Source organism: Podarcis tiliguerta (assembly GCF_965153285.1).
Source record: "Podarcis tiliguerta genome assembly, chromosome: 7".
Lineage (NCBI taxonomy): Eukaryota > Metazoa > Chordata > Lepidosauria > Squamata > Lacertidae > Podarcis > Podarcis tiliguerta.
The window spans coordinates 19855602-19873895 of record NC_139540.1 but is presented as its reverse complement, the minus strand read 5'-3'; the positions used below and the strand labels follow the sequence as shown (position 1 = coordinate 19873895).

Sequence of the window (18294 nt, the reverse complement as noted above, 5' to 3'; positions counted from 1 at the left end):
ATTAACTTTTGAATACCATAGCCAAATCTTGTCGTGCTGAGAAATATTAGTGTTATCAAAGCTGAGTCACACTAAATGTTTAAATGTTGATGTTTCAAATCTGGTAGCTGTTTCCTTTTTTCTAGCAAGGAGGTACAAGAGTTACTTGGTTAACATTAAAATGGTTTCATCTTTAGCATTTCTTTAACATTTTAGGTAAACATTCTGTCAGCATATCCCATTTTCTTTTTCTTGTTAATTATAGTTCCATTGGCTTTTTACACAGTGCAGTTGTTGACATGATGTCAGATGGAATATTAAGCAGGAGACAATGTTGACAGCTCTAAAATGTGTTTAAACAACATCAGAAAGAAAACAAACACTTAACTTGCTCTGTGTGGAATCCAGATTAAGTTAGGGAAAGATCATTCCCATGTATATCAGTTGGACAAGTTAGTAATGTCTTACGCTGCAGTCTACACCCCACTTACATGGGAGTAAGTCTCACTGAATTCAATAGTACTTCTCAGTAGACAGGGTTAGGATTTTGCTGTTAGTTCCCTGTGATTTAAGATAACGAAGTCTGAATCCAGTCTTTTGTATCATACATATGTTCACCACATGGAAAGAAAGTTGAGGTATGGACGTATATGAAATAAAACAATTGAATAATAAAATACTTGCACAATAAAATACAAATATAGTAGTAGTAATTTTATTTTTATTGACCTTGAATCATAAGAAAAAATAAATCTGTACAGTATGTACATTTCAGTGTTATAGATGTAAAAAAAACAAAAGGTATAAGTAAAAACATTTGTATTGATAAAACACTAGCAACCACTTAAGAGTCACTGCACAGATCAAGTCTACAGCTGGTTTCATAAGTGTCAAAAACAATGTTGATATTTAGCTATGGGTAATACAAAGCATGCTGTTAATCTGGTTATGTCTTTATATGAGTGTGTCAGATTCCTGCAAATCCAACCAATATTGCCACCTCTCCTGAAACCAATAGTCAAATTTACAATGCATTTTATCCGAGATGTTTAATAAATTCAAACTAAATCTCCTTGTCTGCTCGGGATATGAAAAGAACTAGTGAGCTTAAAGGAGAATAATGATACTTAGCATGTATATATTGTGTCTGAACCATTGTACATATATCATTTCAGTAATTCTTGGAACAATCCTGTAATGTCAGTACTAATATTATCCTTTTTCATGATATGAGGCTAAGACTCAGAGACAGAACCCTGTCTTCAGCCACCTAGTGTGTTCATGGTAGAAGTGAGGTTTAAAACTAGGATTTCTTCTTCAGCTACATCAGTGTTCATGTCTATGATTTCAGTTAAATATAAATAAACACTAAAGGCTGGGTCCAAGTGTGAGTTGTAGACATTTTTGTTGTGCAAGGGAGAAATCTACAATTTTTGGTAGCTGCCTACCCTGTTCTTCAAAGGCTTTTAATCTTTAAGAACTAATTATGGGGTACCACTGGAGGCTGAAGCTTGTAAGAGATAGTGGGAATCTTTTTGCATGGAAAGAACTCTGTTCAGTGTTATTAGGACCCAACCCCACAAAACTAACATAGTAGATTACAGTAGTAGCTAAGCAGGTTGCTTAGAGATTAGAATCTCATCTCTCCTTTGAACTTACAAGGTCTTTAGTTCCAGTCTGCAATATGGGGATGATACTTTTAAGGATAACAGTAAGATAATGTGTACAAGGTGCTTTGAAAAGTATTATTTAGGTGACAGTGATTCCTAAGTGGTTCAACAATGGATAAAGTTGTCAAAAAAGTGTATGCAGCCTCTTGATAGAGTTTCAATGAGAGGCTAAATAAAAGTAAGTTGTTATTGTTGTTAAGTATATGATATCTTGCATTGGATGCCACACTGAATACAATAAGCCCACAATTTATGCAGGGTTATGTTCTGGGAATCACGTCTAAAGACAAAATCACGTATAGTCAAAACATATTAGGTGCAATGGTTGGTGGGACTGCTGGAGTCTTTTTTCTTGGACTTCCACTTCCTTTTCACCCCTTTTTAAATTGTTTTTGTTTTTATTTTGCCAAATGAACGTGCACAAGTTCAACGTGCACAATTTGCAGGCTTACTGTATAGATAATTGATCTTCCAGCCCTCTGGGTTCCACATCACTAATGGAAGGTACATGTGGGATGGGCCCTTTTGTTTGGTGTGCTTCCTGCCCAGTGTCCTTTTTTATTTATTTCGAGGGTTAATGCTTGCCTCTTAACCAAATCTTCTGAGATGGCTTGCCACTATATTTAAGAAGCTGCATGAGACAAAGGAAGTAGGGTAGGGTTTCTTCACATAGGTGGTGGCTTCAGTTTCTGTAGTCTTGGGCAGTTCCTGGCTCCTGGTGGGAGATGCAAGGGACACTATGGAAGCAGAGATGCCTACAAGCCCCTCGCAGGTTCTTAGATGTTCAATCTGCCAGTCCTTTTGCATTCTGTAGGCATCACACAAGAGGGGACATAAAATGGGCATTTTTAGAGTCAAATCTTGGTACTGGTTTTTAATGGGATATTTCTGCAGTAGAAGATTCCTCGTGCAGTCTTGGCAATTTTGGTGGTGATGTACCTTATTGTGACTTTTCATTACTTGGTTTTGTAAAACAAGTGTTAATCTTTCTTTTCCCTTAGTATGCTGGTCGCAGTAAGAAGGAGACGAAGTACTCTCTGAAAGCTGTAGAAGACATGTTGGAGGCCCTGCAGATTACCCAGTCCTAAATGATAGCGAAGCTACCCAGCGATAGATTTTCTTTCCTCAACTCCATGTCCAAACTCAAATTATCTAAGAGTTATGTTAATTTTAAATTCCCAGTTGTGTTAACAATGGTTTCATGTTAGTGAAAGTGACTCTCTTAAATAATGTGTTTTATAAAAGATATAAAATTCCTATTTATTGCTGCTATGATGAAAAGCCACTGAAATGAATAAAAAGAATAAATTTATTGAACGTCAGTCTCTTCAGATCTTGTATGTACAGTAAATGCTTAAGCCATAACATGATGTAGAAATAAACTTAAGTGATGATAAAGCAGAATTATTTATTGAACATATGTAGGAGTGCTGGAGACCTGTGCTTAAAAATGAATACCATATGGGGCATAAAATGTTCTAACAGAACAGTTGATGAAGCTGCGGTAAAGTTATACATGCACTAAGCAGTTCTTTACTGAACAAGGGCTGACCTTATATTTTCCCCTGAACACTTTTTATTTGCAGAATAATATTAATATCAATGTTATTGCTATGCCTTTCTGTTCTAAGATAGTAGTTAAAAGTAAGTGTGTCTGTTCATTAGATCTTATGGGAATCAATATTGATAACAACAATAATAATTGTGTCCAAAACCATAAAGTCAAAACAAAGATTTTTAAAAAGTTGAAACCGTCAAATATCCTCATAGCTAAATGATTTCAAGGCTGCCCTGTCTCCACGCTGCTACAAAGGTCACTACATAGGCTGAGGAACTTTTTAGGCTTAGGATCTTCTTAGTCACTGATTCCCACACTACAATGTTTTTAGAAGTGGGATCAAATACACAAGCGTGGTTAAAAACCCCCACCAGAGCATATATTTTAACATTGGTTTCTTTAAGTAGGTTGAATCTGAATCTACTTCATTTGCCAGTCTGTATAAACAACCCAGTTTTGCTCTGTTCTATTTGTCTCAGTTTCTATTCATTTCTTTCGAGTGAAAGGTGTATCAAAGGCTGTGTAGAAAAACAGGTTTCTGTAGAGTCAAAAGACAATATTTTATCTTCGATTCTCAGCCCTCCATGTGGATATCTGCAGTAAATGGAATATTAGTTTGTAGCTTTGGGGAGAAGTGGCACTTTGGGGAGAAAAAGGAATGCTTTATCTTCCAGTTCTAGGTGTTCATTTAAAGCAGGACACATGCAACTCCTCCTGGACCAGGAACATTTCCAGGTCTAAATACAGCACTAAAGCAAACTGTTGGAATTTAGTATGAACACAACCTTTGTGTACAAGGTGCAAAGCTTCTGCCAGTGAGAGGGTGCAGCTTGCTGTTTTCATTGGAACTGTGGTATAGAGGAGCAGAAATGCACAGAATGTTTTCACTGCTATGAGCAAGGGGGTAATTTCCCCCCTCGGAGACAGGGAGGTGCAGTGGGAGATGCTCAACAAATGACTATTGGGCGAGGGACTAATATAACCAAGGGAAGCTTGCAGTTTTGTTTCATAGCTTGAAATCCTCAAGAAATATAGCATGTTAGCAAGCCAATAATTTATACCTTTTGTGTTCCCTCATTTTAGATGGGGATAACACTGTAGGCTAGACATGCCATACTATGATTTTGTGGTATGTGAGCAAGTTTTTAGGGACTCTTGGATTCACCCTTTTGGTGTATCATGATCCCCTTCTCCCCTGGTTTGCAGCAAACCACAGTTTGTTTGGGAGAGGGCTGTATGGACTGGCACACTGTGGTTTGCACTTTCTCTGCAAACCAGGACTGGGAATGACAATTTGATCCGATTATTATTATTATTATTATTAGAAATGTGTTTGAACATTGAAGGTGATAGCTGACTGAGTTGTACTCTGAGTAGATCCACTGAAATCAATGCCATGACTACCATACATTAATTTAAATGGTTCTACTCTGAACCATACCTAAAGTGAAGTAGGTAGTGAGCCAAAGGTAAAGGTACCCCTGACGGTTAGGTCCAGTTGCGGACAACTCTGGCGTTGCGCGCTCATCTCGCTCTATAGGCTGAAGGAACCAGCGTTTGTCCGCAGACAGCTTCCAGGTCATGTGGTGAACCAGAGCAACACATAGAAACGTTGTCTACCTTCCCGCCGGAGCAGTACCTATTTACTTGCACTTTGATGTGCTTTCAAACTTTTAGGTGGGCAGGAGCAGAGACCGAGCAACGGGAGCTCACCCTGTTGCGGGGATTCGAACTGCCGACCTTTCAGTTGGCAAGCCCTAGGCTCAGTGGTTTAGGCCACAGCGCCACCCGCGTCCCTAGTGAGCCTTACTTATCAGCAAAAGTGGTGGGAAGGTGAGGAGTGATGAACCACCTATTTTGCCCACTCTCCGGGACCTCTTAGCCTGAGATTGCTACCACTACTGGCACTTTGCTTAGGAGAAAAGTACTTGAAAGGCAAAAGTTGTGGAAGGGAACTGCGCTCACCCTCTGGCCTCTCACACTATTAAAATTGAATACTTGCCCTCTGTTATTTCTTCTTTGAGCATGGGTAGTTTGGACTGGCAAGCTAAATATGATGCTTGAGAGTGACATTCACTTACCTACTACTGTTGCATTTGAGCTATGTTGCTGGAAAAGCTGCAGGCAACTTTGCTGCAAATGCATTGGGAGAGTGCTCCATCTAGGGGATGGAAGTGCATAAATGCTGGGTGTGTGTTTTTTTAAAATCCCAATTTACATTTGTAAAACCTACTAATTTTCAAAGCTCCCGAGCTTTCTGTTTGTAATGCAACATTTCAAAATGTAGCATAAGCCACCCAGAGTGGGAAACATTAAATAAGTAGAATAGCTGTTGGAAGGATTCCTTGCATATGCTCACAGGTAATGTAATTAGCTTTAATAATGTAGTTGGGATGCTGGTGGTTTTACCTCCCAGTGAGTTTTCAGTGCTTCCACTGCCTGATCCAATCCGTTGTGCCGTGCTAGTGTTTCCCAACTTACTTCTGGGTGTTTTTGGACTATAGCTCTGTGACCAATGGTCAGGGATGAAGAGAACTGTAGCCAAGAACATCTGGAGGGCACAAGGATGGGCAAGGTTGCATTATGCAACTTTTAAATAATAAATAAAGCTGCTCAAAACTCCAAATTTTAAATTGAATAAAAGAAGCATGAAACTGGATTCTGGGATTACCCATTAATCCCCCAAAGCTCAATTTTTTTTTATTTACTTGAAATACCGTGTTTTCCCGTGTATAAGACTATATCCCCCCCCTTCCAGATTTTTTAAGTTTAAAATGGGGGGTCGTCTTATACACAGACTGTTGCAATTAAATATATAAATAAATTTATTTCTTAATTTTGGGCTCAAAAAATAGGGGTCGTCCTATACACGGTGGCGTCTTATTCACGGAAAAATACGGTACGTATGCATTGTCTGCTCAGTTGCAGGGCAGTTTTCAATGAACTGAAAACAAGAAACGCAACCTAAAACGACAGCGGCGGCAATAATTACAAAGTTTGCTAGTGGAATTATAGCTACAGCCTTGTTAAAACGGTTGAAGAAGAAGGAGCAAAACCCCACTTTCATTGTTTAAACCAAATGGAAGTGGAAAATTTAGGAAAACAAGTGAGTTTAAAAGAAGAGAGTACAGTGGTACCTTGGGTTACAGGCGCTTCAGGTTACAGACTCCGCTAACCCAGAAATAGTTCCTCGGGTTAAGAACTTTACTTCAGGATCAGAAAAGAAATTGTGTGGCGGCAGCGGGAGGCCCCATTAGCTAAAGTGGTACCTCAGGTTAAGAACAGTTTCAGGTTAAGAACGGACCTCCAGAAAAATTAAGTTCTTAACCCGAGGTACCACTGTAGTGTCCCTCTTGCAGTCTTCTCTCCCCCACCCCACCCGTGGTCTCTCCAAATATATTTTAAAATGCATTTGTGGGGCTAAGCCACTGGGTAATGACAGTCCTATGTGTCAGATGGAAGTCATGTTTATTCATGGGACTTGCAATGCTGCTCACAATAGCTTGAAGTAACTTCAGCCTTCATATATTAAAAGAGTCGAAATATTGTAGATGTCCTTAGGCAAGGATAGAACAGATGGAGAAGTTAAACTCAGTCATGAATACTATTTTGATGCACCCAGGATGAGTTAGGTTTATGTGGTGTGCCTTCATTTTTTTATTTGCAGCTTCATTTTCTCCGAATCATCCCTTTTGCTACGGTGAGCTCAGTTAGTGAAGAGTTCTCTTCTTGGCAGAGGTTCAGTTGTGACAGCATTCGTATTTGCTACGCATTGCATTTCAGCGATACTTGGGTTTCAGACATTTTACAAGGGGTGGGTGGATAAAAGCTAATTAAATTTGATTTCCTGGCAAGAAGGCCTCGCTCGCTTGCTACTTGCATCCAAGAACACCAAACATGAGCACTCCAGTGTGCCGTGAGGACAGGACACAACTGCAAGGGAAGACTTCACAGTCATGAGGTCTGCAAGCCACCATCTGCAAGCTAACAACTGCAGTACAATTCCACACTTCGATTCCATGCAGAACATGTACCTGTCAGGAGTCGCTAGAGATAAATACGCATTGCAATGGCAGAATAAGAATTGCAGCCCTTATTGCTTCACCTTTGTTGGATAAGAATAACATCCGAGTTTTTTTTTAAAAAAAAGTCTTGTAGCCACTGGAAGAGTTGCCTGCACTCCCTATACACAAGGGCAGATTTCCTGCTGGCTAAGATTTACCGATGGAATGAAGGGATTAGCCATTAATAGTATTGGATTTATTTATTTTTGAGTAAAGAGCTTTAGTGCTTGGATGCTACAGCTGTAGCCAGACTGAGGGAACAATTCTAGGAACTTTTTTTTTTTTTTTTTTTTAAAAAGGACAGAGCTGCTCTCCAAATATAAGTTGCAGCAATCAGGCCTTGCTTGTGTTTGTTTTGTTAATTGGGCCTGACAATACATGTGTCTGACAAGCTGCTTTTGCATTTTCTCCTTGTTCTGCTAAAGATAGGCATGATGATTGAAACTGTCGCTGGCAGCCTGGGAATGTTTCTCTTTTGAGTGTAGACTTTGAAAATCATGCAGTTGGGGCAAGATCCCTGCATGGTTAGCTTAACAGCACAAGAGGATGATCGGATACGCTTGTGCCAGGCACACAGCGACAGTATATGTGTATAATAACTTCTCGTTTTACTGAATTCTGGTGGCGAGTGCCAACAGGACTGGAGTCAAACTGGGCTACTGAGAAGAGGAAAGCATTAGCAGACTTGGGCAAACCCCAAGGTTTGCAGGTAAAAGGTAAAGGTACCCCTGCCCGTACGGGCCAGTCTTGACAGACTCTAGGGTTGTGCGCCCATCTCACTCAAAGAGGCCAAGGGCCAGCGCTGTCCGAAGACACTTCCGGGTCACATGGCCAGCGTGACATCGCTGCTCTGGCGAGCCAGAGCCACACACGGAAACGCCGTTTACCTTCCCGCTAGTAAGCGGTCCCTATTTATCTACTTGCACCCAGGGGTGCTTTCGAACTGCTAGGTTGGCAGGCGCTGGGACCGAACAGTGGGAGCGCACCCCGCCGCGGGGATTCGAACTGCCGACCTTTCGATCGGCAAGCCCTAGGCACTGAGGCTTTAACCCACAGCGCCACCCACGTCCCTACAAGGTTTGCAGGAGTATGATATAAAAAACAAACTTAAAGGGTACCTCTCAACGTCACCAACAGGGAAGACAGCCGTAAATGCCGTAAACTCCAAACCTGTACATATTTTCTACATGGGTCAAAACCCAATTAAGAATTCAGCGTGAAATGCTGTGAAATCTAGATGGAATGGGGAAATGGAGATCCATTCATAACAACCGCAAGCAGTTGGGATCATGGTTTCATTTGGTTTGATCACTGAAACCTTGAAAAATACAACAAATGACAGGCCAGTGAGGAAGATATTGAGGAACTTCTCAAAAAAGAGAACTTTGTAAGGCAGAACAGTTCTTACATTCTTACGGTGCATTTCACTTTGGGCGGAGGAGCCGATTTGCAGATTATATTTGGATTCATGGTTAAGCCCATTTTCATGTTTATTCACAAAGTGGCAGTGCCCAACATTTTTTTCATGCATCTCTGATGGGAGTTGTCTATAGTAGAGAAAGAATGAATTTAGAAACTTTTTTAAAAAATGTTTCTTAGAGTGCTTAAAAAAAAAATTAAATGGTTTTCCAACTCCGGAAAGCAAGCGCCATGGATTTTTAAAATTATCATTAAGGCAGCTCTGCCATAATTTATGTTAAGAGGTTTTGGCCTGTTTATGTATTGTGGAATTTGGCAAAATTAGTAATGTGATATTCCATATTTAGCAAACCTATCAAGCAATAAATAATGACACATGACTGTATGTGAGTGCTGTTCAGGGGTTTTTTCTGGAGGGTTGTTTTTTTTTTTTTTTTGGTGGTCGTGAAACAGCCAGGATCTTCCAATCCAAATTTTGCAGTATTAGGCGGTGTGTTGTACTCTGAACTAAACCAGATGCTGATCAGCTCTGTTCCTATTATCGACTCAATGCCGAGATGGTAACCAGACCTTATTTGCGACGTTAACATTTGGAACAAATTAACAGCAGTTAGACTGAAATGAGAAACCTCCAGTTTACTAAAAGGTTCAAAACATGTAATGCCGTAAAATCAGAAAGCCTGTAGTGTGTTAAATAGAAATAAATAAGTTAACTGTCTGTCATGCTTTCCCCATGAAGGATGTGTTATTTCCACTTTGAATGCCCACTTCTTCTTTTTTAAGGAATATTCAGTGTACCATCAAGGGCACAGACAACATGGTCCTAAATCAATGTGCTTTGTGAAAATCATCCACCATTGGGTGTGTTTTTTGGGTTTTTGTTCCTCCAGGCCATTTGAGTCCGACACTCTTGCTTTAGGAGAAAGTGGAAGGAAAAGTTTCGTTTCTTTCTGTTTTCTTTACTATTAGAACAGCAAGTAAATTCACTCGAGAACAAGTGATTTCAGTATTATTATTTTGTTCTAGATCTACTTCAACTTTTGGTGTGACATCCAACACAGGCCCCCTCTGCCAACAGAGCGAACTTCACAAAATGTGACTTCTCCTGTCTTCCCCGTGGGCACCTCTGGGCATTGAGGGACCTTTGGAGAAAATTTGGGGAAAACGTAGCGGGAAGCAAGGAAGTTGGAACTTCTGTTACACAAGCAGAAGTCCCCTTGCACAACATTGGACGTCACCCTTTGCCTAGAAATGTTTGCTCTGTACAGTTTCATTGTCTTAGTTAATTTTCTCACTCTTCTGCATTTCATGATAGCTACACATTAAAAAAATATTCCTGTTGATTTTTTTTTTATTCATTATTTTGTCAGTTTCAATATAATAGTATTATTTATTTATAATAAGTTGTTCCACCAGGCCTTTGGTCAGGCCCAGCCTGACTCCCTCCTTTGGCAACCTGCACAGAATTTTGCTCAATGGTTGCCATTAATTTGATTTTAATTAATTTTTATAATGAAATGTTGGATTATTTGATTGTTTGATTATTTGATTGTTCTTAGCCGCCCTGAGCCCGGCTTCGGCTGGGGAGGGAGGGATATAAATAAAATAATAATAATAATAATAATATAATTATTATTATTATTATTATTATTATTACTGGTACAAAAACATAAACTATAACATATAAAATAGTACATGCAGTATTTGGAGGGCACCCCATTGACCCCGTTTGTGGTTTAGCCAAAAGATCACCACCTCCCATGTACTGTATACTCATCCAGACTTCTGATACACTTCTTCGGGTACACCTGCCAAATGAGGAAAGTTGGATGGATACAGCAGAAAGGGTCTTTTCAGCGTTGGCACCATAGAAATGGAATGCCTTCCCTGGAGAGGCTCATCTGGTGCCTGCATTTTGGTATTTTCAGCCCTAGATGAAGATCCTTCCCCCCCCCCCCCCCCCCCGTGTTCTCAGTCAGAAATATTTTTAGGTCTTTTGTACTGATGTCATTCCATCCTACTGGATTTCCCCTCCAGTTTAATTCTGTTTCAGATTTTATTTTCAGAGTGTATTTTCTTTGTATTCTGTGGCCTTTTTATTTGTAAACTGCCCAGAAAACTGTTGTTTTTGGACAGTATATAAAGATTTCTTTTCAAGGCCACTTACAAACATCTTAATCTCATCTAGCCTGCCCTTCCTAACGTTGGAACTTAACCACTTCTTCTGAGTTCTGCAAATAAATCCTGGGCTGCTATTCCTGTCCTCTTATGTTTCATATACTTAGCTTATTTTGCTTCTAGCTTCTATTCTCTTTTAGCCCCCCTCTACTATGGACTCCTGGGATGCAGGTGGTGCTGTGGGTTAAACCACAGAGCCTAGGACTTGCCGATCAGAAGGTCGGCGGTTCAAATCCCTGCGACGGGGTGAGCTCCCGTTGCTCGGTCCCTGCTCCTGCCAACCTAGCAGTTCGAAAGCACGTCAAAGTGCAAGTAGATAAATAGGTACTGCTCCGGTGGGAAGGTAAACGGTGTTTCCGTGCGCTGCTCTGGTTTGCCAGAAGCGGCTTAGTCATGCTGGCCACATGACCCGGAAGCTGTACGCCGGCTCCCTTGGCCAATAAAGCGAGATGAACGCCGCAACCCCAGAGTCGGCCATGACCGGACCTAACGGTCAATGGTCCGTTTACCTTTTTACTATGGACTCCAGCTTGGGGCCACTGTAAACAGTGGTTGACTGCCAGCATGGGAAAGCCAGTGTAGGGCAGTGGTTAGTGTAGAACCAGTACTTGGGAGCCCTGGGTTCAAATCCCCACTCACCCATGAACCTCGCTTGGTAACCTTGGGACAGCTACACTCTCTCAGCTTCACCTACCTCAAAGGTTCGTTGTAACCACATAAACCACCTTGAGCTCCTTGGAGGAAAGCTGAGATATAAACATCATAACTATTATTTTTGGGGGGGAAAATAATTTTTATTTGATTTTACAAGTATAAAATAATAACAATACAATATTTAGAGATTTCTCCAAATCTCTAGACTTCCCGTGTTCCCCTCCGTAGGTCCTATTATTAACCTTTTCAACTGCATATTATTTCATCGTCCAAATTTTATGTCTCTCTGTTTTGTCCATAATATGTCTGCATTACAAGTGTTATTGCAATCCTGCTAATGCTTTCATCTGCTTACAGTGGTCTCTCAAGTAAATTATAACACCCCCCCCCCCTTCTTTATTGAAGTTTTGGCCTTCTTGGTTCCTGAGCTTTCCGGTCAGTTTTGCCATTTCAGCATAATCCAGCAGCTTAGTTTACCATTCTTCTCTGGTAGGGACATTGTCTTCTTTCCTTAAATGTAATAATAATTGTTGTTGTTGTTGTTGTACCCCTCCCATCTTTCCATAGCTGTCAACATTTCCCGTTTTTAAAGGGAAATTCCCTTATTCTGATTAGGATTCCTCACAAGAAAAGGGAAAAGTTGAAAAGCATCTTTCAGCTCCGGGGTCCAAATTAAAGGGCAGTAATCTAATGTGATTGGATAAACACATCCTTTTAACTGGAGTTTTCTTGCGATTAAGTATGTTTCGGAAGGTTTCCCCACCCGTCTTGCAAGCCTTTGGCCTGCTCTCTATTATAATTTTGTTACTTTCTGGAATACATTGTTTGTGTTCATTCTCTCTCTCTCTCTCTCTCTCTCTCTCTCTCTCTCTCTCATACTCTCATATCTATGACCCATAGAATCCCATGTCTTTGAATCCCCCCCCCCCTAATTTTACATTGCTTTTAATCTTCCCGGTGTTAGCTATCTCACTCTGTTTTTAAGACTGGAAAAGTAAATGGGTTTAATAAATAAAATAAAAAACTTGTTAATGGAACTGTAATTTTCTGAAAGAATAAGCACCGATTCCTAGCGCTGGCATGCTTCCTAGAAAGAACGGGATGGCGTTTTACACAATCTAGCACCTTATAAAACCCAACCGTCTTGCTTGGTAGATACCAAAAACTCTCCAGCAGCCATTTGGAGCAGCTGCAGTCAAGATTGAGCGCATGGTGAGGTTCAAAGACAAGGCAGAAACAACCAGAGCCACCTTTCAAATCAGATCCGTATGAAGATGTCTCTGACAAGGAGGAAGATGCTTTCAAGTGAGATGCTGCTAGCTAGAATGCCAGATCCCCCTGGCAGCAGATCTCAGAGCACAGAAGCTTTCTGCCTTGGTGGACAAGCTGTGGTCAAGGCTGGCAATGCATAACTTTTCCCAGACCACGACTTTAGGAACAGCAGAAGCAGCTGGGAAGAGAGGAGTTCAGGGATATATATATATATATTTAAAGTATTATAAGTTGAGTGTCTTTGCTTCTTTGTGTTATTTTATGCACTGTGACTTGGTGTTATTTTTATTTATTATAGTTTAGAAATTATTTATTGTAATTGTTAAGAGTGAATTTCTCTTTATTCTTTGCTGGTATTTAATTTCATTGTGTATTATTATGTTCTAATGGCTTATCAAACATTATTTGTTCATTTCCAAGTTATGTTTTTATGATGACATTTTTGCATTGGATTAGATTGTTGTAAGGTTTACTACTTTTGCTGTTTCTTCAGCTTGTAAATTGCCTTGGGTATACAGTCATACCTCGGGTTAAAGTCGCTTCAGGTTGAGCATTTTCAGGTTATGCTCCACAGAGACCCAGAAGTAACGGAACGCGTTACTTCCGGGTTTCGCCGCTCGCGCATGCGCAGATGCTCAAAATGACATCACACGCAGAAGTGGCGAATCGCGATCCATGCATGCGCAGACGCAGGTTGCGTTCTGCTCTGATTGCAAACGGGGCTCAGGAACGGATCCCGTTCGCATCCAGAGGTACCACTGTAGTAATATAGAAAAGTGGTGTACAAATTAAAAATGAAATTAAATGAAACCTACAGCTGGTGGCGCTGTGGGTTAAACCACAGAGCCTAGGACTTGCTGATCAGAAGGTTGGTGGTTCAAATCCCTGAGACGGGGTGAGGTCCCGTTGCTCAGTCCCTGCTCCTGACAACCTAGGAGTTCGAAAGCACATCAAAGTGCAAGTAGATAAATAGGTACCACTCCAGCAGGAAGGTAAATGGCGTTTCCATGCGCTGCTCTGGTTTGCCAGAAGCAGCTTAGTCATGCTGGCCACATGACCCGGAAGCTGTACACCGGCTCCCTCAGCCAATAAAGCAAGATGAACGCCGCAACCCCAGAGTCGGCCACGGCTGGACCTAATGGTCAGGGGTCCCTTTACTTTTACTTTACAGCTGGAAGCGAGCAATTTAAGGCAGATGAAAATCTATGGGGATGAGAGAGGGAAGAGCTGCAAGTGGGGCTTATGTGTAGACCTCCAACAGAACTCAGGATCCCACAGAACCTGCTGTCAAAGTAGAGCAGCCCAAATTACCCAGATGCATTTGGACCCTGCCTTGATTTCAGACTCCTTTCTTTCCCACACACCCATCCACCCAGGAGCGAAGGCAGCAAGATGCACAGAGTCAGCAGAAGAATGCTCATCTGGCAGCAAAGGGGCGTCACTATTAGGGGACTACTCTAGAGAAGCCAGAGAAGACGTATATTCATTGGGACCCAGCAGATAACTCTGCCCCAGGCCCATTCCTTTTTTAAAAAAGTTTTTATTTATACTTTTCAAATTTATACATTTCATTAATTTTACAATCATTTTAACATTTCAAAGTTTGACTTCCTTCCCCCTCTTTCTGCGGTTCCTTCAATTTATTTTAAAATATCTTCTGCATAACCAAATTCATTTAATTATCTACTTTAAATATATACTCTTATGAAACTGCAGGTTATTACAACAATCCTGCCCATGTTTTTAATATGTTTGCAATTTACCTGTAAATATTCAATAAACCATTTCCAAGTTTGTTATCTTGATTTTTTATTCTTCCAGTAAATTTCTGCATATAAGTTTTTGTATCCATTCCTGCTTTGCTGGGACTTCTGCTTCTTTCCATTTTGGGGCGAGTAGCATTCTTGCTGATATAGTAGCATACATAAATAAATTTCTATACAGTTTCGGTAGTTCTGTCCCTATAATTCCCAAAAGAAAAGCTTCTGTTTTTTGGGTTGTTTTTTTTTTTACAAAGGTTATTTTGAATATCCTTTTCAATTCATTATATATCATTTCCCAGTAAGCTTTAACCTTACTACAAGGCCGCCACATATGATTAAAAGAAACTTCTTTCTCTTTACATTTACAACACTTGTTTGATTTAGATTTATACATTTTTGCCAGTTTACTCGGTGTTAGATACCCAGCCCATTCGTAGCTGACTTCCACACTGTCCTGCAAGGGCAGCAGCAGTTTATTCCAGCTCCAGCTTTTGCTTGTCTTGCTCCAAAGTATAGGGGAACTGGTGAGACAGAAGAACAGTTGCCCGTGGTGTAGTGGTTAAGAGCGATAGACTCGTAATCTGGTGAACCGGGTTTGCTTCCCCGCTCCTCCACATGCAGCTGCTGGGTGACCCTGGGCTAGTCACACTTCTTGAAGTCTCTCAGCTCCACTCACCTCACAGAGTGTTTGTTGTGGGGGAGGAAGGGAAAGGAGAATGTTAGCCGCTTTGAGACTCCTTCGGGTAGTGATAAAGCGGGATATCAAATCCAAACTCTTCTTCTTCTTAAGGCAGCCAATACCCAACACAATGTTCTCCAGATGTTGCCAAACTCCAACTCCCATCAGCTCCACCTCACCAGATGCATACCCAGGCCCTGTTGCTCCCTTGTATCAGCTTCCCCCTGTCCCTTGCGCCCCTAGCAAGGAGATGTATGGGTGCCCACACACCCACACAGCAGAGGAGTGGCCCAGGAAGCATGTAGGTAGGCTCTTAGCCACTCCAAGCCAGAGTGGAAAGTTGTGCCTGGGCCCTTGGCAGAGACCAACCTCCCCAATGCCTAGCTATGCCCCTGTACCTCAGCATGGCCAATGGTCAGGGATGCTGGGATCCATAGTACAGCCACACTTGGAGGGCTGACAAGCTTATCAGCCTTGGGAGATGGAAATAACAAGGGAGGGAAGTGGCAATAGTTTTTAAGAGTGTTGGTACTAATGTGATATAGCCTTCGTTTTCCAATCTCAGTGATCTGCTCCTGCTATTGCCCTCAGTCAGACAGCTTTTTTAATTACTACAAAGGCTGGAATAGGAAGCTGCTCAGACTATTGATCCATCTTGCCTGGTATTGCCTGTTTTGATTGGCAGGCTGGGGGACCTTCCCATTGGTTCCAGCCAGATGCCCTCCAAGCCTCTCTGTATGGCTCTCATAACTCTCCCCAGGCCACACCTTCTTTCTGCAGGCCACACCCCTCACTGGGCCTTGCTTCATACCTCAAGTGTATTCTTCCTGGGTGAATGTGTCTGCAGATACTCTTCTACTGTACAAAGGGACGTGGGTGGTGCTGTGGTCTAAACCACTGAGCCTCTTGGGCTTGTCGATCAGAAGGTCGGTGGTTCGAATCCCCGCAATGGAATGAACTCCCGTTGCTCGGTCCTAGCTCCTGCCAACCTAGCAACTTGAAAGCATGCCAGTGCAAGTAGATAAACAGGTACCACTGCGGCGGGGAAGTAAATGGCATTTCTATGTGCTCTGGTTTCCGTCATAGTGTCCCGTTGCACTGGAAGCGGTTTAGTCATGCTGGCCACATGACCCAGAAAGTTGTCTGTGGACAAACGCTGGCTCCCTCAGCCTGAAAGCTAGATGAGCGCTGCAACCCCATAGTCACCTTTGACTGGACTTAACCATCCAGGGGACCTTTACCTTTTTACTGTACAAAGGTAGAATTTACATTTGTTGCTTTGCCCACTTCTTGCATGTGGCCCTCAGAAGGTTGTCAAAAAGGGAATGTGGTCCTCAAGCTGGAAAAACTTAATAATAATAATAATAATAATAATACAGCAATAATAATAATAATACAGCAATAATAATAATAATAATAATAATAATAATAATAATAATACAGCAATAATAATAATAATAATAATAATAATAATAATAATAATAATAATAATAATAATAATAGTAATACAGCTCTGAGCAGTGTATGGAATTTTCTGCATTAAAAAAATGTGCTGTGCCACTGAGCCATGGTCCTTCTCACAAAAAGAAAAGAGAGAAAATAATGTCCTGTTTGACAAGAGATCATAGTGGAACACCAAAACACATTTATGTGCAATGGGCAAAAAATTATCCTCTCATGCCATTTTCAACTCTCCCTAAAAAGCAGTCATTTTGTCTCCAGCCTTAGTGTGCAGTAAATTGTGCTACATAAATAGTAATATGTTTTAAAAAAGATTAAATCCAAGCAGAACATGTTAGAATGACTGGCAGGCAGAGGAAACCCCTATTCAATATTGGATTTCTGTATTTATTCCTTAATGCTGTTAAAAGGCACCTGATGTAAAAGAAATGATTGTTAAGTGTAGCCAGGAGTCTTGAACCTATTCCAGAAAGGCTTTTTGTAGATCTGATATAAAGTCCCTGTCTCTCCAGATAAGATGGAGTTAACTCGCTGCTCACTTTCTGTGCAACCCTTGATCAGATGTATGCCATTTTCCTTTCAAAGTTACCAACACACTTAAAAAACAACAACACCCTTGCCAGATGTCTCTTTGACCTGGTGTGGTCTACCTTGGTTTATCTTCCACCCCCTTTTAATCTGCTTGTATATGTGATGTATCAAGTCCCAATAGTGTTTCCATAGCTTGGAGATTAAATACAAAATCAAACACAACCATCATCCTGGTCTATAACTATCCTCCTCCCGATTCTCCTCACAACGCAGTTTAATTATTTGAAACGTTACCTGATAAATAGTGTAATCAGAAGAATTCCACCTCCACTTTAACTACTTCCCCATCACATTTTTCTAATTTGGGACAGGTTTTAGATTACGACTTCTAAATTTATGTAAACTTCCAATCAGTGATTAATGTTACAAGCTACAGGCTGTGCCTTAAGCACACTTAAATGGAAAGGTGGGGTGGGGTGGGGGGACCACAAACAAGGGTTCGGCTTGTCATGTTCGTGACTTTGGTGATGCAAAGCATAACCTTTGGGGAGCTTTCACATGAAAGGTCACGACCTCTGTAACCTTGCCGGTGAGACTTCAGCATGAATTTTCCAGAAACTGGCCCCCTTCTGTTTGATGGTGTGGGACTAAGGGAGAGAGAGTTAAGCCAAGCTTATCAAATGCTATTTTAAAATGTAATTGAAGCCATAATTGGCATGAACGGTGCAAGCTGAATGAAAAGTCATCTGTGTGTTGGCCACAGAGACTGCAGATAACTAGTATTAGAAGGGGATTCACTGATATTGCAATCACTCTGGAGGTGGGGTGTGTGAGAGAGATAGACTCCTATCAAAATGGTGTACATTAAGAGGATTCTTTGGCTTTCCAGAGGTTGGACTCCAACTCCCATCAGCCTCAGCCAGCATAGCCAATGGTCAGGCATGATGGGAGTTCATGCCTCTGGAATGATTTCCCCTTTGAAGTGCATCTAATTCAGGGATGGGTTAATATGCCTATTTTGGTTTCCCTCCATTTCTCATTTTTCCAATCTTAAACTCAGTCCTCC

The 18294-nt window shown here is 41.2% G+C and overlaps 1 protein-coding gene across 1 annotated transcript in view; it reads left to right on the top strand.

Annotated features, from left to right (window-relative positions):
- The window catches only part of EMC2 (ER membrane protein complex subunit 2), a 48767-nt gene extending 45801 nt beyond the window's left edge, over window positions 1–2966 (top strand). The window contains exon 11 of the mRNA XM_083450704.1: window positions 2651–2966. Coding sequence (XP_083306830.1) covers window positions 2651–2737 — 87 coding nt within the window. The 3' untranslated portion in view covers window positions 2738–2966. The remainder of the gene's footprint in view (window positions 1–2650) is intronic.
- Window positions 2967–18294: the final 15328 nt, after the last annotated feature.